The following is a 24,387-nucleotide window of genomic DNA, read 5'->3' on the forward strand; positions in this document are numbered from 1 at the left end:
AAATGAGAGAAATGCACAACACAGATACTGACAGAAGGAGTGCATGTATATACCTCCTCTGTGGGCTCCTGGGCATTCGCTGTGGAGGACCTCCGACAAACACTGAGGTGATGGCAGGGATAGCTGACTCCAGAAACAGCTAGTGTCATCTGAAAACAAGAAACATAACAGTAGAGTGAAATCCGATGTATTCTTCAAGGTAAGGCCAGCCAGTTAAGTATATATAGATTAACAGACTCCTCCATAGCACAGACTGAACTCTAAATCAGGACAAGACCACACACTGTAGAAGCTTGGCCTGTACCTGTAACACATGATATTTTAAGACTAATCATTTCTCATGTCTGTAATCAGTAGAGACCTAAGTGAGATGTCAAGTACAACTGCAGCAAAAAAATAATGTGACAATGGTTTGCAGTAAGAGAAAACCTGAATAATTAGTTCCCAAAGACTGAAGATGAGGGGTAGGATATATCATCTACGATAATACTGTGATTATTGTTTTAAAGCTGTGGAAATAAGAGTTGTTTTCCTTAAACACAGTGTCCATTGATATAACCTGTACACAACATTAGATTGCATTTTGATTAATAACCATTATCATCAACATCCAAAGAAATCAAGATATTATTTTTGCCCATATTGCCCATATTGAAAATGAAATTATTATATTCAAAGCTCAGACCCGGAAGGTGGATTTCCACTGGGCGTGTTACAGCCGCGGCATGTCAGTGGTACGGTCGCCGTTGCTGATCATTTCATTCTAATCAATGTGAGCATCTCCAACGGACGCGCTGCAACGCGTCTTAGCAGCGTCCCAGAAGCAGCATGCCACGCCGCAGCGCTATCGATAGGTAGCAATTCTATTTTTGCCGTTGCCATTGCTGAGTCACGCCAAGCTCAAAAGAGCAGATCGCACCAGACAGCAAGTCCGACACAGAATCAAAGTAAAACACTTCCGCCCCCCTTTCAAAATAAAACACAATACGCAGGTCATATAGCCAAATCCATCAAAACTTCACATCAACATTACGTCGTGACCGGTGCTACCAGGTCAACAATCAATTAATCAGAGCATCTCGGGGAGTCATAATGTACGACGAGAGACTGATAGTTGAAGTGGAGAAACATAAAATAATTTATGACACCAGATCAACAGTTCTTCCACATCGGAGAACGAAAGAAGCTGTGTTTTTGTTGTTTCCTTTATACACACAGTCTATCGCGGGATCTCGTGAACGTTCAGGATTATCACGTGATCTTCCGTGAATACGGCTGGCTCCCAAGGCACCGCTGCCCTGCCGTAACGCACCCGGTGGGGATTGACGCCGGGCAGAGGACGAAGCAAAACCGTGCCGCTGACGTGCCGCGGCTGTAACACGCCCAGTGGAAATCCACATTTAGGGCCATGACATGAGCGACAGCAGAGGTAAGGTTATTGCAGGATGTAGTGAAAAGCCTCTCTCTGGTGCTATCCTGTTACAAAGACCGAACTCATAAAAAAAAAAGCTAAATGTTTTTATCAACCTGTGGTCACCCATTGTTAACAAAGTTGACCAGTAAAAGGACCGGTAAACAAACACCCATGACTTATGGCCTGAATCCACCAAGGCTCATCACAGGAGTGCAACAATAGATTAATTCACATTCACTTCACTTTTTAAGGAGGAAAGCCCAGATGCAAATACTTTTATGGGAGAGTGAACTTCAAAACAGCAGGGCAGAGGCAGTGCAGGCAGGCAGGGTGTGATAAGAGGCAGAGAAGCTGCTCGTCCCCCGCAGAGGTCCTGTGATCTGCTCTATTGTCAGGTGCTATGACACACAAAGAGCAGCTGGACGCGTTTGAATCAGGAGACGATTACATGCAACGCCAATTGAGTCTGAAAGGGACTTCAGGGAGTTTCTCCCTCAGTCACACTCAATATGAAGTGGCCCCTTATACCGGCCTCAGCTTCTGCAACAAGGGAGAACAGTGTAACCACTGGACCTTGTCAGAAACATGGACTCACTTCTGAATCTTGCTGTGTAACTGGCAATGATAAGAACCAAAATATCTGATAGTAAATCCCCTGGTCTATTATATTACATCGACATATTCAACAATCACGCTACCTTATCTCTTTCAGTGTTGGAAAGTAAGTTAGGTGAAACAGGAAAACATACCAAAAAAACTCCCCAAACAAATGCATCTCATGTTCACGGTGACTGAGATAATACACAGTTATCTATCATCTGAGATTTTGTTAAACGTCTGTAAAATTGTGGACAAACATTATAATAGAGTAGAAGTGTTTAAAGTGCAAAATGAGATAGAGCCGACAAACTTGCTTCATTGCCTTAAAACCCTAAGTTGCTCAATGATATATATATATAATACGTTAACTGGAAACTATGCATAATTGATATATGAATATATATCAACAGCCATGAAACTTAAATCAGTAACTGGTTTGTTTTGAAAGAGTTTGTTCTGAACCATGAATAATGTGACTTTATACATAATTCATAATTAATCTGTTCTCTGTGTGATTTGAGTATGTATATGCTGTGGCGACTCTGCCAGCCAGTGATCCTCAGGAGACAAACATTTGATCATTTTTTAGCAGCTTTACGGGGATATAATGAAAGTAGTTATAATTACAACAGTCTTTTTACATTCCCACCAGCTTGGTAACCAAGAACAGACGTGAGAAAAGAATAAGTATCTGCCCTGAAAGTTCAAGAATGAGTAATATCCTGATGAGTATATCTCTCCCATGTTGTCTTTAGCAAAGAACACTCTCCAAAACACACAGTGGCTAGACTGACATACAATGATGAACTTGCACAAAACAAGAGTGACATCAGCACGAAAGGGACCAACAGTCAACAGTGCCTCAACATCTTAATAAGTGTAGAGGTAAAACGAGTCGGAAATGAAAACAAATAATATGACTTTTGTTCAGCACTCTATTAAAACTCTTCCTAGGAGACCATGGACAAATCACAGCCACGGAGCAAAAGGTATGCACAGAAAACACAAGAAAGATAGTGTTCCTAGTCAATCACCAATTAGTTGCAAGGCTGCTCTTGACCATGATGATTATTTCAAGGACAGCACAGTATCCCCACCAACACCTATGATGAAGAACACCTCGCCTCTGCCAATGGAACTTAACCCTAAATGATTTAGAGCCTTGGTCCTGAGCCACTCATTGATCTCCAGAAAATTGTAGTGGTAATGGTAATGGCTAAGGTAATGGGCTAAAAACAATTCGGCCAACAGTATAAATAAAGTTGGTGGCGGGGTTAGGATTAACAAGAGGGGAAAGAAACAATTACTTAAAAAACAGCTAAATTCATTGAAGGCCTAATGGGTGGCAGGTCTAATGGTTGGGTATGTGAGTATTGCATTTGAGCCTTAAGGCCACATTATACTTCTCCGACTGCGTATGCGTTATCCGTCTGCGTCACCACGGAGACGCCTCGAGCATTTATACTTCTGCGTCGTGGTGACGGACACTCGCTGCAATTTCCCGCCCGATCAGTAGGGGTCGCTGCGCAAGGTTGTTGTGCTTCTGGCTACAGTGAGCAATGGCGTCCGAGAAAGAAAGAGAGAGAAAGACTGTTGTTGTTGAAAAAGTGGCCGTTTCTCACTTTTCTGTGTCACGGAACGCAGTTTAAAGATAATTTGAGGCGAGAAATTGGCCATTTAGAGTCTAAACATGTGCTGTGTGTGTTAAGATATGACGTATTTATAGTTCGGCAGCGGCGTTATCGGCGGGGATCTGCTCCGCCTCTGTCAGGACGCCCGGAGCGCACCGAGAGCCGGCACAGAGCAGCTTAGCTCAGCCTGTCCTGAGGACCAATCGCAGCTCTTGCCGTCTCCGTAGTCCCTTGACGGAGTGACGGACACTTAAAAAATATTTCGTGCAGACGGAGACGACGCAGAGGCTCTTCGACAGGTTCTGCGTCGACGCAGAGTCTCTACGTAGCCTACGCAGAGCACTTTACGCAGAAGTATAAATTGGGCTTTAAGCTTGGGAAGGAATGGCCCCAAGAAAATTCTGTCAGATCCTCAAGTGTGCAGTCAAATACATGAATCTCACCAGTGGTTGCAGGGAGGATCCCGATAAACCCTTTACACCCACTCCTCATAATGAGAGGCTTTCATTTGAGGGTCTAATAAAGTCTAAAGTGTATAAATAAAGTCGATCGCTTCCCCTGTCAAAGACAGCATGGAGGGTTTGGGCTGACATGGATTCAAGGAGGGGAGGTGAAAAGGGAGAAGAAGAAAAAAAAACGAGTCGAGAGGCTCTCAATGCACTTCGTCACTTTGACCCCATGGCTTCTCCCAATGTTGAGGTACACAAGTGCAGCTTGGTGGCTCAGTGGTAAAATGTGGAAACAAGGCTAAAGCCCCACAGGGCACGAAGGGTGGGGGGGGGGGGTGAGGTTAACCCACCCAACTGACCCTCTCCCACATCTCCACACAAAGGAACTGGCTCTTCTTTTTTTTGGATTCTTTTAATTAACACTTGCATTGACGCTCTAAGCATTCAGAGGCCGATACAAGGAAAGAATTTTCTCTCTCTCTCTGTTAACCAGCCTCCCCCCAAACCCCCCCATTCCCCTTCTCTTCTCTTCCTTTCATTCTCTCCCTCCATTCTTTCTGTGTTTCATTTTTTTCTTCAGTGTTTGGATTAGGTGTCTGGCTGTGAGTGTGAGATAATTACTACTGACAGCTGCACTGACAGGAATCACAAACACACTACCACCTTAGCCCACTTTCTCTTTGATGGAGCAAGGGAGGAACAGTGAGAGGAAGCACAGCCCACACTAAACTCCGGTTGGTTTCCCTGTCCAGGCTCCTTTGAGCTTTGCTGAAGATATGACTCTTGTAATTAGTATCTGGGGTTTTGCACAGTGTGTCAGTGAGGAAGTGTACATACACATACATCCAAATGCAAACACAGAGCTGGAGGCTAAGGATGCCATAAATACATGACGACTAGATCAGTGGGATGTGTAATTGGGCATTGTGGCGGCATCTCTTCCATTCCATTTGGCATGAGCCTCGCGTACAAGCGCTCGTACACAGTGTTCCAGGTATTACTAATGTTGTGGGGACATAAATCTATTATACAGTCACATTATGGGGCCAAAAAGCAAATCCCCATAATATAAATTATTACATTTCAAGGTGAAAACATGTATGGTTTGGATGAAGCACTTCATTAAGACGAAAGCAAAAGAAAAACTAACTCAGTGCTGAATGTCACCTGAAGGCAGCCATTCACACAATGGGGGCTTTGCCTGAGCTTACAGCTGAGGCCTGTTGCTAAGGAAACCACCAGGCAGAGGTATGACATTAATGTCATAAGGGAAATGGAGGGAGTTGCTGGCCTACAAGGCAACACACCTATCGGAGGTGCCACAGCATTATACATTAGCAAACACAGGAAACACTGCAGAAATATCAACGATTAAGGAAGGCTGTCAGAGGGATGTCCCACTGGCTGTCAATCACTCCAACAGGTGTGGAAGATAAACTGTCAGTCAAAACAACTGTGATGAGAAGAGACCTTCATTTTTACATGTCTACTGAATTTACAGATGAGCAGGAGCAAGAGCTTGTAAAGCTCACAAATAAAAAAATGTTTGTATTTATTTATCACCATCATGTACTGTTGTTGATGGTCATCTATCACAGATACCTCTATCGTCATCATCTTTATCACTGTTCAGAAGAGCTTTGCCAATATCACAATGTTCATGCTCATCTGATGAAAGGAGTTCAGGACAAAGAGCAATGACCCCAAAATCTGACTATTTTTATAATCTGCTGATGAAACTCAACACTCAAAAGATTTGCCCAGCAATCATGCCTACTGTAGCTTTAACCTCCTTAAAGAAAAGTTTAAATTGTAGTGTAGTCTGATGAGTATATTTTTCCAGGACTATCATGACTGTTGTGATGATACTCAAAGAAAGTACACTTATGTTGTTTAGGTTTTTATAGTGTTGCCATTTATCTGGACTTCATAAACACTGTAAAATATTACAAATAATATTTGAGGTCAACTTAATCTGTCACCTAGAAATGAGCAACACCTCCTCTTGCATTCTGCTTTTACTACACTTCCTTTTACGCTCGGCTTCCTTAATGTAACTCCATTTACACAGTACTCTGAATAAACTGATTTGTCGTTCATTTGAGCATTATCCAACCTGATCCAATTTCAACTGAATGATCCAAAGCACAATAAACAATGAAACACATTGAGTGGACTGCATCAGGGAGGGTGATGCAACAGGTAAGCACTTGTTTCCCTGAAAGGTGAGAATGTCTTTATAATGCACAGATTTTCTATGGTTTAACAATACATGACATTATTTAATTAACAATACAACAACTCAAATAACAAGAAGTGATATCCTGAATTGGCTGATCCGTTAGAAGAACAATGATGGAAATCTATATTTTTGTTCATTGTCCCTGTGACCTACTTGTGACCAACATGGAACAATAAAGTCAATGGCTTCAGGAGTCAGACTGAAAATACTTATTTCTCAATTTAAAGTTAATCATCAGAATCTTGACATGAATGACATGAACCTTTACAACACTACCAAAATGGAGTGTTGAGATAGCCATAGACAACAGTATGTTGTAGTTAGACAGGTGGATTTGAAGTGCAAATATACAAAAGCAAAGTTAAATGCAAGCAACTACTTCGATTACAAGCAGTAAGGCAAAAATGAAGCTAAGTAGTAATCGATTCCACTGCAAGGGGGCTAGTGTGCAGAGCTAAGTGTAATCTGGGGCCTCTGGCTGCCATGTTTATTGGCCCAAACCTCAGGAGATGAGCCTGGGCTAATGAGCTAGACACTAATACTGGCTCCCTACCCGCATGCTAGGCCAGCCAAGCCCAGGGCTTTCTCTGTTAATACCTTCAGACGTTTCAATAAGAGAGTGGTGGCTAGAGCGGAGGCCATTATTACACTTCTGTCTCTGTGCTTTTTTAATATCTCCTCATCCAGGAAACACAGACCCTACAGATGTGTGTTAGCCAGGGCCTATAGTGTCACAATGAGCTACAACCAGTTCACGATCTGTGGTTATTATATCCTTGGCTACCTCGGGAACTGGCTGAGATTCACAATAAAAAATTATAGATGCAAAAAAAATAAAAAATTGATGTTTTCAAAGAAAATTATAATAATTTGCCACTACATGTAAACGTAACAAATCAAATTTGTTTTATAAAACCATTTTAAAGAGTGTCGTTTGTTTCATGATAAATGTTCCTCTACTGTGCATGAAAGGACACCATACAAATGCTGCAGAGGGCCTCTTTTTGCAGAAAAATCCTAGTAGTGATGCAAAGCTCTGGACTATGGTGGCAGTTTTCTGCTGCTGTAGACCATCCACCTCAAGTTTCTAAGTTCTGTACATTCTGACACTACTTTTCTGCTCACCACAGGTTATACAATTTATCCTAGCCATTCTCAACAAGACAATTCACCCATTAAACTCTCTCATCAACAAGGTGGCTCTCAATGTGAACATTTTTAGTTTCAATAAAGTTAAATCTATAGTTAACTGTGGATTAAAAAAAAAAAATCCCAAGAAATCAGCAATCTGTGTACTGATGATTTTGTTTTGCACTGTCCTGCTGTAACATGGCCTGACTGCACACTTGTATAGATATTCCTAATAAAGTGTTAATTGAGTGTACGAAAATGTTTTGTTGTTGTTTTTTAATATGAAATCCTAATTTATTTTAGATTGTAAAGGAAATGAATAACTCATTATCTCAAAGCTTCACAACACAATTTCTATTCATTGTTGTCAAAGAAAGAAAACACACACTGTTCAATTAAAAAAATGGAATAAAGTTATTAAGTTTCACAGGACAATCGCGAATCACCAGTAACTGAACTACAAATCTACTGACGTCACTACACTCAGCGTGTACATCAAAAACAAACATTTAAGACACTTATTTGATTTCTGTGTAATGCGTTAGAACTTGTAAACATATGTTAAAGTGGTTTTGCTTTGCTGTTTAACACTGTTTTAGTATGATTATGATCATCTTTACTTACCCAAAAAAATCTTCTTGTGCCTTCTTTGGCTTCTCATCTCCCCTGCATGCATAATTTGCTTAACTTTAAATTTCTATCTGTGTTTTTTTATACATGTTTGTTTGGCGGCTATAGCTTGCAGGCCCGCAACACAAATATAAAACAATGTCTTGAATTTATTGCACATTGATGCGGCAGAATATTTGCTTTCTTTGCTTAAACCTAAAAGCTTTACTCTGAGTATTAAAACTATACAGTTGGAAAATATACAGGTTTTACATTTACACCTGGTATTAACGTATCTCCAGTGTGCACATTAAGTTTGACTCCTCCAGCTATCGGACTCTCCTCTTGTTTGCACAGACCCAAAAAAATTTATAAATATTACAATACACGAACAAATAAGATAGAAGAATTAGTATAAACAAAGATGGCAGTCACTGGTAAAGCTGCATGATTGTGTTTGCTTGATTTAGGCCTCATCTTAAAATTAACTAACACTTAAATAATGTTTAATTAACATCCATTATTTTGGGCCCGAGGAGGGGAACTGTGTTTCTTTTGGTCACAATGTGTGCTTGGCCATCTTCAGAGGTGGTTTGGAAGATTGTTTTATAATTAATCGTCTCCAAGTCTTGTGGCATGTACACCTGTATTTTCTTGTGGTCAAGCACTATCTGAGTGCAAACTATTCACCCAAAACACATTTTGATTTCGTTTATAGAAAAAAAAAGAAACAAAGTCAACACCAATACTCCGACCAAACAGCAATAACATAGATCTAAAAGGAAAACGTTAGCTGGGGTTAACGCAAGAATGTGTACACAACAGCTCCTCGATGTAGCATGATAAACCATCCCATACAATTAGCATGGGAACACATATGCTGTCAAAGACGGGGTGAGACAAAAGGGGTCAGAGGTTCCTCAAGGTTCTGTATGAGGGACACTTCTGATCAGCTTGACTGTGGGCAGACTGAATAGCAGAGTAGAGTGACCCTGTGATGGGAGAGGTCAGCGGGACTCAATGATGTGAGCTTTAATGTCCACAGATAGAGGACACGGAATGGGAATCGTCTTTGACATCTTAATTAGCTTCAACATCTTACTCTCATGATTCTGACAGATGGCTGTGGCATGCATTTCAAAAGGCACAGCTACAGCATGTGGAACAGTATCCGCTGAATGTTTCTTACAAATATTAAATTAATGTAAATTAACAAACTGTAAACCATAGATTATTTTTCATCTGTACTAATCATCTATAGGAGCACAGTGTTGGATCCATGATAATATGTTCAGTATGAAGGGACTTTACTCTTAAACTGTGTCAAGGTAATAAGTGTTAATTTTGATTGGGTTTCTGTGCATGCATGTGTGCGTCTCTTACAGAGTCATCGGATGCTGATGCAGGCCATCCCTCCCATTGTTGATGCCGGACTGGTATGTTGGTCAGGTCTGAAATGTTCCTCTTCACCTGCAAAGATCAAATATTTCTTATTAAAATAAATATAATAATTATCATTATTCACTAATTATAACTATAGAGACAATCTAAAAAAAATGTCACATCATTATTTCAGTAACACAATGCAGGACTTGCTCTCAGGGTCCCGCCAGTTTGTAAACGGTAATGTTTGTTGGGGGTAACGTGCATTTGTTGTGCAACGATACCAGTGAACTCTGAAGCAGGACTGCTAATGTACAAACAACGCTGTCTTCAGATCAGGTACAGTGGCCTGTGTTATAGCATTTTATACAAATATGATTTGTTTTATTTTTAAAAGATATTAGAAATGAAAACTAACCCCCCGAAAAAACGGCAAAAGGACAATAGTACTTTAGTATGTGTAGTTTAGTTTTTTTTTCAACCCGGCTTATAAAACCTTCTGTGTGCACATTGTTCCAGTCACTTGATTTATGAATAAGAGGGACAAGAAAATTAGATAAATTCAATAACACAGCAAGCTCAAATACATTAAATGCATATGACAAACAATTTACACATAATAGTGTCATAGTGCGAATACAGGCGATCCAGACCAAGATGCCATTAACCCAAGTTTTTGTATCATCAAAATAAACTTATAGATATTATTTGAAGGCTGACATCCTGCATTATGTCACTTTAAGGGTAAAATAAAATAACAAATAGCAACAAACTACTCTCTTTCCTTTCTAAGTAAAAAAAATATTATACTCATAGTGGAAAATACAAATTTACAATCAAATAACTCTTTACTAAGCAGCATGATGATAACCCCAAAGAATTAAGGAGGAGATGAGTCAAAAGAAGAGAATGGAGTAGAAAAATAAATACAAAAAAAAAGAGACAGCCATTGTTATCAAAATTCTTCAGATGCCACAGCTAATGCCCAGCAACAACAACCCCACGCTCTGAAATGAACAGTATTTCTCTTCTCCTATTCACGTGCGGATGCTCCATTTGCGTCATTTAATAACATTCCTTGCTTTTAAACAGTTTAGCAGCCTGTCCTGCAGAGTCCCTGTGTTGCACCGTCCAGTGGGCTGTTGGTTTAAAGCCCTAACGCCAGCCTGATGTGCGCCTGCTGAAGCTGATCAAAGCCATGTCGGCGTCTGAGCGCTGGCGGCCATGAATTCTATCCATTTGTTCGTCAGGATCCCGCCCTTCAAGCCTGCAGGGCTGGACACAAATGCTGAGAAAACTATCTATTGTGGATCAAAGATCCCTCCAAACACACAGGTCAAATCCTGTCTTTGTAAAAAGCACTGAGGAGAGATGGATCCTTGGGTATGCAGAGCTACTGATCATGGAGGTGGAAACATAAAGAACGGTGCAAACACTAAGTCAAAGCCAATGTCAGGCAAAGCAGGAAAGAGGTTGCAAAACACTGAACCATGGAGCACAATTTGCTTGGGCACCTTGACACTTACATATTCTGACAATTTGCATGTGCATATGTACTGGTGTAAGTTTCTGAGAGCACAGACACAGGATGGAATACTTAAATCTGAATTCATCCACTATCAACTGTATATATTTTATCCAAGTTACACATCTCTCAAGAAACTAATCATCCTCTTCACTGGTTTAGTGTTGGCTCCAGCACAGCACAGCACAGCAAAGCAATCTGTAGTACAAACAAGCTGAGGGAAAAAAAAATAAAAGAACAATAATAAATGAGTGGTTCAGTCCATCCTTTGTCTTTCCATCGTAAATCCCACAACTCACTGCTCGGGTACCTATCCTTATGAAGAGAAGCTATGGCCATGATAGCAGTCTGGGGTCAGAGAGGGTGGCCAGTGTTATTACAGAGTGTAATATCTATGTTTGACCAGCCGGACTACAGGGATTTGAGTGACCGGCTGGCCGGTCGATGAATAGAGGGGAAAAAGGGAGGAAAGGAGAGGCATTAACACTAGTAATGAAGAGGCTGCAGTCAGAGGTTAAAGCAGCATCAGAGAAACAACAAACGAACGCCAACCACAGGGAGAGTTGAGGTGAGAGATGTGGTGGAGGAGGAGAGAGGAGACGGACAGCAAAACACACCTGGCAGAGGAGACAACCCGATCTGACCATAGAATACAGAAACACAGCAGGCCTGCCCACCAAACCCATCTGACATTTTTCTTTACACTGCTCTCTCCTTGTAAATAAAAATAAAAATAAAAATAAAAATAAAAGAAAAGAAAAGCAAATGCATAATATGTAGAAACCCAACAGCAGGTTAACGCAATGGCTTGCACGCGACTGAAGATTCCAGGTAGCCAAACACTTTTCTGTGGTTCTCAGCTACAAAGCACTGCATGTGTTGGACACAGCAGAAAACACAAGAGACAACAGTACTGTCTCATGCTGCCCCCTGTCTGCCAAAACAGCCATGATATGAAGTGACACTGCAACAAATTAAAACTATATTTTTATCCTTAACACCAAGTAATAAATTGTACATGGCAAATTCCTATGTACAATCACCTGCTAAATAATATGTGACTAAATAATTTGAGCTGTACTTTAATGTATTATACTGGATTGTGTAGTTCAATAAGCAGAATATCATACTAATGGTGGCTCCAGTAGCTCATTTAAAATATCAAATAACCTGACATGTACACAAAGAGGTTTAAGTGTAACAGAAGTAACTCAAACAGAGGAGAAGATTATTCAAGTAAAACTCTCGCACTGACAAATGCAGCATTGCTGAGTTGTTTGCTGCTGGACGTGCAGCAGAGATGAGGCAGAGGTGTAAGAGCCACTTATACACTACATTAGCAAGACTGGCTGTGAAGCTCAGCTGCTGGCAATACACCTCACAGCAAAATTAATGATCCAATCATTGTAAACGCCAATTGCCTGTAATCCCTGGCTGGAAGCAAATCAAAGGAGAGGAAAGGTTTCCAGTTAACAGTCACAAGCTCCCTCACTCTTTTTCGTATCGTCTCCCCTAGGCACCAGATGCCTTTCTTTCATTCCTTTTTCGATCGAGCCTTCTTTTTCTCAGCTCTGCCTGCATTTGGTTCCTATATACGTTTCCCAGCTGCGGAGCAGGGATGGGGCCCGGGCCCAGCCCTGGGGGGCAGTAAAGGAGGGAAATCCCTAGGACAACTGGTCTGGTCACGGACAGCTCAGGACCCAGAAGCCGTCCCTATTCTACCCTCTACTTCCCTGGCAAACATTTGCTCTCCAGCTTAGCTGAGAAGCTAGCCAGCAACTAACCCTCACACTCTTGTCTGGTAATGCCAATCAGAGTCTACACACCCCTGTGCTCGAGAGATGGAAAAGAAAGAAGATAGAGAGGGTATGCTGGGAGAGAGAGATGGAGAATGAACGGATCGAATGGGAGGGGTAGGGGCCGTTCTCCGAGAGCCACAAGGCAAAGCCAGAGCCTTTGGCAAAGACAAACAAGAAGATAGGACTCTTTCCCTATTGATATGCACAAGCAGGGACCATCGGCTAGTCTTCATCTAAGACAAAGGGGAGAATGGGGAGAAAAAGGCGCTCTGTAGTGGAGTCCATATGTGTCTGTGAGTGGACACAGTATGAGGAGAAAGGGGAGTCAGACGGGCCGAATATGGTGTTACTTCTTTGTTGCACTCTTCAATCTTCTTATGATGAGAAAAATACACGACTACCCTCATTTTTGTGTTTTTATCTCAAGTAGAGGTCCGACTCATTTACAATCAACAGCATAAGTTATTCCAGTGTCACATCACTGAGGTCACTGATGATGACCCAATAGACTGTAGTAATTAAACTTGCTCCTGTAGCTCACGCTGGCTACTAAACCATCTCAAACAGCCCCTGCATGTCTGGACATGTGATTTAACGATGCATCATTTCCTCACCTATGACAGCAATAAAGAAGGAAACAAGCCAGCTCCCTAGCGAAAGAGTAAATATAAAGAGCGCTTGATCAACATGGGGCAAACAGAGTCTAGATCTATGCAGGTTAAAGTTCTGGGCCTCATTTTCACTGCAGGGGGCCTTGAGATGCCTAAAGACAAGCATGTGTAAGGAAAAGACCACAACATGGAGGCCTGTTTAAGCCCACATTGTCCCTTCACTATCCACTATGTACTCTTACAGCACCCCCACCAAGCCGACAGTCCTTTGCCTCTTTTCTGAGTCCACGGTTCCCCCCTCCCACACTGCGGGGACCCCTCCCCAGTGTTTGTAATCCCAGCAGAAACACTTAAGGTTCACAGTGGGCGCTCATCAAAACCATCTGCCTGAGAGGAGAGTTAGAGAAAAGGGGAGAGATGATGGGAGGAGAAAAAGTGAGGGAGGAGAGGCTGAGACCAGGGAGGCGAACTACCTCCTCTGGTTCAGATGTTGGTTGCACTAATCTGTTCAATTAGCACAATTACAAGCCCTGCCAGTAGGCTGATTATTATTATTAGTGTAATCTTCACCTACATCGAGGATCCAGGGCCAAGCCACAGTGGCAGTGATGAGCAAAAGACCTTTCAGTGGGGCTCGATAGTAAATACATTGTAGTCAATGTAAGACATGGAGAGCATAAAGGTTAACCAAACTAAAGGGTATTAAAATGCACACACAATTACAATCCAATATATGGTATTTGGTGGAAGTGATGATTACTTTAAATCAAGACTGGCTCTGATCAGTCTTATGGGAGCTCATTTCCTCTCACCTGTGATAGCAGGCAACCCACTGTGAATAATAAATGATGCCTGCTCAGGTCTCCCTCTGCTTGGGGGGTGGGTGGGTGGGTGCAGTACAGGCCAGTTATACCCCTGTGTGTGTTTGTCTGTACTGCTGATTTGAACTCACATTAACATATACACATGCTGACTTATCTCCATAGGCAAGCAAGCACACCTTGGTCTAAATCAGTCTTGCATTTGCAGCTGTAATAGCACAAACCAACAAACAGAGAGGTGCAGTGGTTTCACAATGGGTCAAGTACAAGAAACTATAAATATTTCACAGGCTGCCAAATCTACTGTTTAGTTTCAGATGAGGAAAATGAATAGACTCTGTCTCTTTCCATTGCTCCTGCATGCCTAGATCAAACAATGTTCAGTTATTTAAGCCGCCTCCTGGACCGCTGAGACTGCTGAGAGAGGGGAAGAAAGACGCAGTGTAGGCAGAGTGGGAAGAAAAAGAGGGGGTTATACCAGACTGCAGCTGTGAGAGTAATTATGTGCTCGGAAATGTGATCATTTGTGATGAATAATGAATCGATGGCTGAGATAGACTAGCAATGTTTGGCAAATGGAATGAAAGCTGTTTTATTGGAGACCAGAATCAGGTACAATAATATTATGTATATGAGAGTCTGAGGGTGAGTTACTAAGAGCTTTCTCATCTCAGCGAGTGTCTACGTGCATGTGGGTGTCATACTTCTTGTATGGTTCTGGAGCCGGGGAAGTTGAGGCTGTAGTCCCTCTGGGCCTCACGGTGGCTGATGACCAGCAGGAAGTTCTGGTTTAACGAATCTTGAAGAGCACTAAATGGAAGAGAAATTAGAAAAATGAAACGGTGAGAAACACAGATAAACACAGACAAAAAAGAAAATGCTGGGAAGTGATGCAGGAAACTACATTTTTAAGAGGAGAGGTAGAATAATTGCACAGCAGAAAAAAAGAGGGGAGAAAGACAAACAAACATTATCACTATGAGCGACTGAGTCAAGTAAAGGGCAAGCTGAAACTTGTCAACTAGTGGCAGCCTGCTGGCCCACAGGGAGGTGGGTGCCTCCTCAGGGGGCAAATCGCCCACATCACTGGTTATGTCTTAACAAGCCTGGCCAGAGCTGTGCTCAGCACAGCAGGCTACCACAGCTATGACCACCTGCACACTGAAAGCATGGAGTCCATCAGTCTGCTTTAGCTAACAAGCAGATCTAACTGTGACATACGGTATTGTTCAGCGCTAGAGCCAACTGGCCACATCCGTATAATTTGATAGCATTGACTTTTTTTTTTTTTTTTTTTTTTTAATGATTCCACAGTTACGTTCCCACTTGTTTTTGAAACCTGTTGGAAAACTTGATTAAATTTAAAGGTCCCACATTACATCCTATTTTTCCAAGTTAATCTACATAGTTCCCTGGTATCCTAATGAACATGTCTGTGACATGCTTTGGTCAAAATACCATAAGGATAAAGCACCACAGCAGTTCAATCACCTTGCCAAAACAGCCCTTTTCAGAACGCTCTATTTAGTCGTATCTTTTTTTATAAAAAAAGAAAAAAAAGTAAAATGAAATTTAAGGGACAGGAAATGACATACAGGCTACTGGGAGCTAACAGCAGTTAGCATTTGGAAAGGTGATCGTTTGCACGCTCGAGCAGGCACATTGCCATCATATATATCATGTATCCATTGGACAGATAAATCCTCTGAGGCTGAAAGTTTGTGTAGAACTCTGTGCTGCACTGTGGAGCCAAGAATAGAACTTTTCACAGACTTCCGGTTTTCAGATACTGTTGCCCTCGCCAGCACCGTCGCGTGTTTAATGGACAAAGCGGAGCTCCGCGAGACAACAATTCCAGGAATTTAGCATTTTGTCAAGTCCCAATGAGTGAGGAAGTCAGCCTCGCGTGTTTTATCTAGGACCACAAAAACAAAACAGTCTCTAACAGGTTTCAGTGATATCAGTGCTTACTGTGGAATACTGCTGTATTATATAACTGACATAAGAATAATGTCTGTATGATTATTACATGTTCATAGACATTATATTTGCAGGCATGTATGAGAAACCTACAGATATATAGGATGTATGGTCTGAAACTATATTCCTCTATCTGCATTATTTGAAACATGATGAAAAATGTATAGCAATCAAAACTGATTAGATCCCTGATACATCACACAAAAATGAACACAAAATAAAGCCAAAATAACATATCATAATGTCTCAACGGCCACCTAAATCAATGATTTGACCAGCCTGATCAATCATAACAAATGTTTTAGAACACTCTCCCCACCTTTCCACTCCATTTACCCAAAAAAGGCTAATAATCCACTCTGTCTTGTGGACATTAACCAGAGATTTTACTTGGGAGTTGGCAGGAGAATCTCCCAAGAATGTCTTAAGCAAATTCCGCAGAAATTGCATTCACACTTACAGCCCTTTGGCACAATCTCGGCAGAATCCCCAGAACTCATGCATATGTCTGACAGCAGCTCGAGTCACAGAGACGTGACCTGTCCGAGAGGCCTTAGGGGGCAGAGTTTCTAGACTGGTTTCATAGTGGTTCTGTATCTTACCACAGTGACAGTGACAATGTCTGTGACTGATGCAAACATCGATACTTTATGTGCTTCACGTACAAGGGAGGAGGTGGGAGAATAAACTTTTGGAAGCTTCATTTACTATAAGCTGTGAGGTTAAGTAGCGTTTTGAGCAAACGCTGGGTCTGTGAGGCTGAATATCAATGGGAGGCTTAAGGGCCGAAGCAGCCACTTAATCAGGGCTCAGAACCCAAGGAGAGGAGGAAGAATTGAGAGAAGGAGAGGGATGTTGGAATTAATATGTAGCACACACATTAATTATGCAATCACACCCTTAATCTGTGCAGATCTGGACGAGCTTATGTTAACAGAAGCTCAAATTTACTGTAATGACAGCATATTTACATTGACTAAAACTGCGAAATCAATATGTAAATGTAATGTTTGTTGTAGCTAACTGGGGAAGATTGGAAAATGTGTGGAGTGGGAAGGATGGATGCATATGTAATAGGGCTGAGCAGAAGGTTGAGAGAGATGTGTGTGCTTGTTTGTGTGAGAGTGAGAGAATGAGAGAGAGAGAGAGGAGAAGTGGAAGGGGTAGGGACACATAAATAAGGATCTAGCTAATATCATGATTATGTTTGGACACAGTCCCGAGCTACTGCTGGCAGGCAGCAAGACTCCTAAATAGACAGAGATAGAGGGTAAACTGTGTGGAAGTGTTACTCTGTCCTATCAAGCAAAGAAGGAAGATCTTATCAGTCATTTATGGTAGACCCACAAGCCATTCGATGTGTTGGGAGATTTACTTTGAAAAATCAGATCACGTGGAGAGGCATGGTATTTCACATATAAGCACAACACCCATACTTTGAGTGTAATATCATTTTGTTTAGGCTGCTTTCACCATTAATGTTGTCAAACCTGCCGTCTTCTGATAAAACCATGTCCCTCAAGCGGTATAGGGTTGAAATGTGGATGTCTCAGTGTTTGCTTCTGCCTTTAGAGGTCTCTTTCTCACACACAGTGACACCAAGGTCGGCCGAGAACATCTCTAGAGGTACTTGACATGGCATAAAGGTGCGAGAAGGAAAATGTCATTTAACTTTATGGACAGAGAAAATGGAGCGTTTAGCAGGGGAGGAGAGCAGGCTAAACAGATTGGTTTCATTCTGAGGTAAGCCTTTCGTCTAAGCAGTGAGTCCCCATGGCACAGAGCAGACTCTTATTAAACTAGCACTGCCAGACAGAGAGACGCATGTGCACACATAATGTGACATGCCTTTAAAACACAAATACCCATACACACAGGCCCACACACACACTGTCACACCTCACAATAATATCACACATTCATGCATACTCATTAAGGTAATGCGTGTTACAACTGCTAAGAGACACAAGTACACCCATGAAAACACACTGACCAAGAGCGTACATGCTAACGTGATCACCTTGCACCTGCAGAGGAGGTCATGAAGCACGCACACACACACCTTACCTCCTCCACATTTTGCATCCACAACAAAGCAGGAGGATGTGAAAACGATCAGCTCGGTTTTGGTCTGCCATCTTGTCCCCAAAGTTAATTAGCATGCTAACCATTAGATACTCCCCACTAGGGATGCTTTAGCTAGCCTGATGGCTAGCTCCCTCAAGCATCTGTGTATCTGCTACAGCATAGCTGACACACAGAGGGAGATGTGGAGGGGGACAGGAGGCTGCGATAAAAACACACAAAACCTAATGAATATTTTTTTGCAATTTGAAATTTCTTTGAGAGTTCAAATTAAAATAACCTTTCATTGACAAACATGCTTGCCGAGAGCTGGAGCTGAGAATAAACGGGGGAGAAAACCAGTTCCATTGAAATATTCATCAGGCCTTCATCATTTATGCAGGAGATTAGCTCCTCCTCGTCACCCGCCTGTATTCACAGTCAGTCATCAACATAACCACGTAGAAAAACCTTCTTTACTACTGACGTGCCAACTGCACATCACAGCTCTAACTAAATAACTACCTGAGATCGATTGGTGCTCAAACAAAAATCTCCCAAAGCCTGAAGATTTATTTCTAATCAAACAAGAAAACTAGGAGAAGTTTACTTAGCAGGATCGTAATGACAATTCAGCAGTATTTAATCAGTCTTTTCGGAGTGTGTGGGTGTGTGTGTGTGTGTCTGTGTGTGTTGCGAGAGCCAAGCCCGTCAAAGTAATTGCTAGGGATCTGACTATTTATGGGACATTTGCATTTTTACTCAGCAACACTTTGAAGCAAATAAATCAGTTATGTGTCTCAGGCTACAAGCGCACATTTGCAATTTAAGTTCAGGTCGTATAGTTGTAGTTTCATTAACCTAATTCAAAAGGAATCATTTAAGATTACCCAAGAACATTGGCTACATTTTTAGGGAATAACATTAGTAGCCATAAAACATTTTTATTTTGAAAAACAGTAAGAAAATACAAACATTTCTCCTACAATAGAAGATAATATTGGTATCATAACACATAATTACAGTGATATTCCAATCATTTTACCTACAGTATAAACACCAAACTGTATCCCTATACCGTCTGAAGATAAAGCAACATTCTACGTCAATGAGTTACAATCATGTCATGCAAGCTGTTAAAAATTGTGTTAACCCTGGTCTAACCCCTGGTAAATAACCCTGACAAGTGCATAGAACTATCTTTTTTTAAATCTGTCACATGCAAACCAAGTAATGACTTTCATTTTGGCTAGCATTTGTCGTGATTACAGTTGTTGGCAGTGATATTAAATAAGATCATTCATTTCATCATAATATAATATTTTTGTATAATTGTTGATTATTTAACCTATACAATCTACAAAATACATTAACCTCAGGGACAGGAAAGACCAGATTTAGCCCTCGCACCTCGAGTGGCTGTGACAGTGAGAATGAGAGCTAAACCTACTTGAAAACTTTAGATTGAGGAATGTTCTGGTAATATCTCCGCCTACTGCAACAATTGTGCGCACACTGCATTGTTAATTTCATGTGCTGCAGATATACGGTGTGACCACACTTTATTTTCTTCTGCAGACTAACAGCTTGCCTAGTCCCGCAACATGGGGCTAACCCCCTGCCCCCCCCTCCGAACAATCTGTGATCTGTCACCTATCCTCTCCCTGTATGATAGCAAGGTCACCTTACACACACACATTTATACACAAATGCATGTGCACATACACTAGAGCCCACCCACTCCATTCAGCCCCAACTGTCCTCCACCAAAATAGCTGACACAAAATAATGAGCTCCTGACACCCAAAATGATATCGATGACACTTGGTGAAATGGCAACGGTGCTGCTAAAAAGACACAGCAGTTAGTGAGAGGGTGAGAAGACCAGGAAAAGACAGGGAGAGGGAGAGAAATGAGAGTGAGGAAGGGAAGACTGGGGACATGTGGGTCATTAGCTGCCAACACAATATAACTACCACTTAGCAAAACTAGCTGACAAAGCAGCAAACTGCCAAATGACTTCTTTTACAAGTGTGCTGGTGACATGTGGATGCTTGTTTGGCTGCTAACAGAGGGAAATGTGGGGAGAGCTACAGTGTAATTTTTACTTATAATCGATTGTCAACAAACAAACTTGGGCCATTATGTGTGAGACTATAAATAACTTGAAAGGACCAGTAAGACAGTACAATAATGAGCTATTTCATTACACTTAAAATTTCATAATTTTGTTAAAATTGTCAGAATCTAAATGGAGAGCTGTCTTTTTAACAAATTACGTTGCTGGCTACCAAGTTAAGTAAAGACACTGGAGTTTTTCCCTTTGATTTTCTTTAAAAATATCTGATATTATTATCATTATTATTATATATATTCAAGGCTCTAATTAGTGTCTTTTTCTAACTAACATCTAATGAAAGTAAATGTATATAAATAAAATTACCATCTACAAAATTAATATATTTTTAAGACTCTGATTTTAAAACCTACTTGTTCTCTGTTGATTTGTTTTTCAGTCATGGATAACACTCCATCAGTCGTGATTAATAATGAGAAGAATTTAAAAACATGAGCTATTCCTTTATTTTCTGGAGTGGCACAGTCTCTCTCTATTTCTCTCTCTCAATCCCCATGCACAGAATTACAGACCCTCATATAAAATATTTATTGAGTTTTACATGTCCAGTGCCCTTATCTTGAATTAAAAACTAAAAAGGTTCCAGGTTATCTGACAATAAGCTGCTGAAATAAGGGAGGAATATGACTTCTTTGAATAATGTTTACCTGACACTGATGAAAGGACACTTGCGCATTCAGCTGCCACCTGCGATTGTATTACTGCTATGACTTGACACCGAGCTGCCTGACATTTCACAAAGAAAGGTTGCTAATACTGCCACGCACTCACCGAGATGAACAGAACAACCTCTGGACGGCGAACGAAAGCTGGCTTAATTAAGTTTTATTCAACAAATCTCTATTGATACTGGCTCCCATCATTAATGTGACAGATGGATGGGTTTAAAATAAAGAGAAGAACAAATAATATGAAGTGTGGATATCTTATACATGCTCTCTGAGCGTTAAGATGGAAAAGAAACTGCAGCCAGCAACAATGTCAATCTTATAGATAATAAAAAAGTAGGGAAAGAAAATTACTATTTACACAACACACAGAGATTGTGCCAGAAGACACTTCTCTCAAAATGTCACAATGGATGTGAGAAAATGAGTATGCAGCAGCAGGTCAAATGTCTCTTAATATATCAATGAAACTGGGATGTGCTGGTTGGATTCTTCAGGCAGCTAGTATAATAAACCTTGATATAGACTGCCACCTGGTGTTCAGTGTTGCACACTACACCCATGTCAGCGCCAGTAATATTCTTTAGTGTATGTTTTGTGCACCAAAACAGAAAGAGGGGAGGTTTTAGAGTAAAAATTTTTTTTAAAAAATGGATTAAATACCTGTTTTTGCTGGTGCTGGCAGTGGGAGCGATGTCTGGGGTGAGGACATACAGGCTGTTGTTCTTGGGCAGGTGTAAACTTCTCAGCACCGTCTGATATCACACACGACAAAAAAAACATATATACATACACTTTTTATTTCTCTTATCTATTATGTTTATGTGGTCAGTTTAGTCATTCTACACAGACTATGTCTAAATTAATGCCAACACCAATGTGTCCTGTAAGTGCCATTGTTATTCCTATAAACACACCAATAAAAATATTAAACAGAGAGCTGTGGATAAGTACTACGCAAGAGTCTCAGGGCACCACCAGCTTTGATGTGTTTCTGTCTGTATGAAAACGATGTTATTGAAAGTCGGTCTTCTATATTAGCGAGCTGTCCATGTCCATGTTTAACTCATACAACATGTGCATATAATGCTCAACCATATCTTGAATAAACCTGGCGTAAAATACCTACTTGTCAACATGAAACACTTTGACAAATGCATGTTTTACCAATTCAGGGTCATGATATTGTTCAAGTGTACAGGTAGATCACACTTAATACTTCACACCTTAATCTGGAAGCTGTGTTTTCTAAAAAAAAAAAACTAAAAAAACCTGCATACGTGTTCTGTGTTCCAATAATGTGATTGTGAAATAATTATACTGTATTGTCATTCTAGCATTGCAAAAACAACAAATCTAATGGAGGCTAACACTTTGGCACAGTACTATACATTATTGAAGGAATTAATATTAAGGTTTACTATTACAAGCAAAAATGCTATTCCACAGTCACTGGAAGGACTCAGGATTTGTCGATGCCTTCATTCTCTTGATATAATCACTAATAGTCACATTAAATGACTCTGACTTCTTAAGAATCATATAACAACTCTATATTCATGTCCATCCCTTAATAATATGTGTTCACACGACACTGTGAGAGGATTTGGAGTGGAGGTTTTTGCTCTGCATCACTTGATTATTGAGTTGTGAGTTATTGGTCACTTTGTTTTCAGGAACACCCCCAGTATTACTAAATTTAATTGTAGCTGTGATTTCCTCATGGCTACAATGGTATAAGAAGACTCTTGTGGATGTTTAGGATGGTAGTGTGAAAGAAAGAATATGTACCATATGTATGTACTGATAGTTCAGATCATTTACACTCATATCTAAGAGGATGGTAATTGTTCCCACAAAAACGTCTTAGGGCACTACCAACCTTTTGTTTTTATGTCTGTCAAATTCTGTGATCATTGATCTTATATATTAGCAAGCTGTCAATGAGTTCAACTCATCCGAGATCCTCAGCAGTGTGCAATAATCTGCTGCCTTGGCATATGTAATGTGTGTATGTAATGCTTAAGTATGTCTTGACTAAAGCTGACACAGGCAGAAGTCAGAAGACTACAGATCAACTTGCCTGTTCGTTTGTTTGTAAAACATTTTTATGGTTGCTTAACTCACGCTATCAGACACATCTCCACTCTTCCATCCCTTCAGCTGCATTTTGGACACTGGAACCCCAAGCTCTGTCAAGAGGATTTGTTTGATTTCTCCTGTAAATCAAAGTCATGCAGTTATGCATCGTGTATCATGCATCTTAATACAGTGTAAGTCAATCAGCGTGTGCATTTGCATGTGGCTCACCAACTGTGCTGCCTTCCTCCAGTACCAGCTCTACAGTGCGCTGTCGGTACTCCACCCTGAAGTTGAGCATCCGGGGTTGCCGCTCTACAACGAGGCGGGAGGTGGGGTTGACGGGGCAAAACGCTGAAGTCGAGGATGATGGGGGAGAGGAGGATGAAGATGAAGAGGAGGGGGGAGGGACCGCACCGCCTGCCGCTGCATCGGCTGCTTCTGATTGGCTAAGAGGTCCATATACGCTGGCCTGGCTCGCCTCACTGGAAAAGTTACTGTACAGAAGTGTGAGAGAATAAGAAATAAGAAATAAGAAATAAGGTACACTATTTCATTGAGCATTGTAAAGGAAATAGATGATGGTAGACAAAACAAAAGATCAGAAAAAGCAATAGAGAAAAAAGTCTGAAAAATAAATGTGTTCCCTCTCATCCTCCCCGGTTTCATTTTCTCTTTAATATTTGCTCAGTGTATGACCCCATGTCATACAACACGACTAAACCATGCCTTTTTGTCTGCTGATCATGAACAAAGTGTGCCCTTTGTTACTTGAAGTGTGAGCAGCGAATGTCATGCAAGCGCTGGCTGCCAGAGTCAGCAGTTTTAACAAAGGCTCTATTTCATTTGGCCTGCTACCTAACAGAGGCCACTGTCCTGAGGCGTAGGTCGACCGTCAACAGCAGCAAAACCCCTCATATACACACTGGGCCAATGGGTGGGACCGTAATCCAACCAAAGAGGGGTTGCACACTATAACAGTTTCCTCCACCAGCCACTCCAGTAACAAACACACTTCCAAGTAGTTAGTAGTAGTATAATAAGTTCAGGTTAAGACTTTATTTATCTTCAAATAGTATAATAGTCTATGCTGATTTTTATTTTTATAGGTTAATTGATGCAAAAACACACATTAATCCAGTTTGGTGACACAAAACCATCTGTAAACCATATGAAAGCTTGACAAGGTAGAAAAAGCAAAGGCCCTTAACTGCAGATGTATTTGCCATTGAAAGAGTAAATAA

The 24,387-nt window shown here is 41.0% G+C and overlaps 1 protein-coding gene across 1 annotated transcript in view; it reads right to left on the reverse strand.

Moving 5' to 3' along the window:
• faf1 (Fas (TNFRSF6) associated factor 1) overlaps positions 1-24,387 on the reverse strand; it is a 57,310-nt gene that overhangs the window by 26,912 nt on the left and 6,011 nt on the right. Inside the window, exons 4-9 of the mRNA XM_083888641.1 lie at positions 23,375-23,640; positions 23,192-23,283; positions 21,728-21,819; positions 14,920-15,025; positions 9,460-9,546; positions 54-149 (exon numbers count right to left, since the gene is read on the reverse strand). Coding sequence (XP_083744767.1) covers positions 54-149; positions 9,460-9,546; positions 14,920-15,025; positions 21,728-21,819; positions 23,192-23,283; positions 23,375-23,640 — 739 coding nt within the window. The remainder of the gene's footprint in view (positions 1-53; positions 150-9,459; positions 9,547-14,919; positions 15,026-21,727; positions 21,820-23,191; positions 23,284-23,374; positions 23,641-24,387) is intronic.

The sequence above is a fragment of the Microchirus variegatus genome, assembly GCF_963457635.1.
Source record: "Microchirus variegatus genome assembly, chromosome: 4".
Classification (NCBI taxonomy): Eukaryota; Metazoa; Chordata; class Actinopteri; order Pleuronectiformes; family Soleidae; genus Microchirus; species Microchirus variegatus.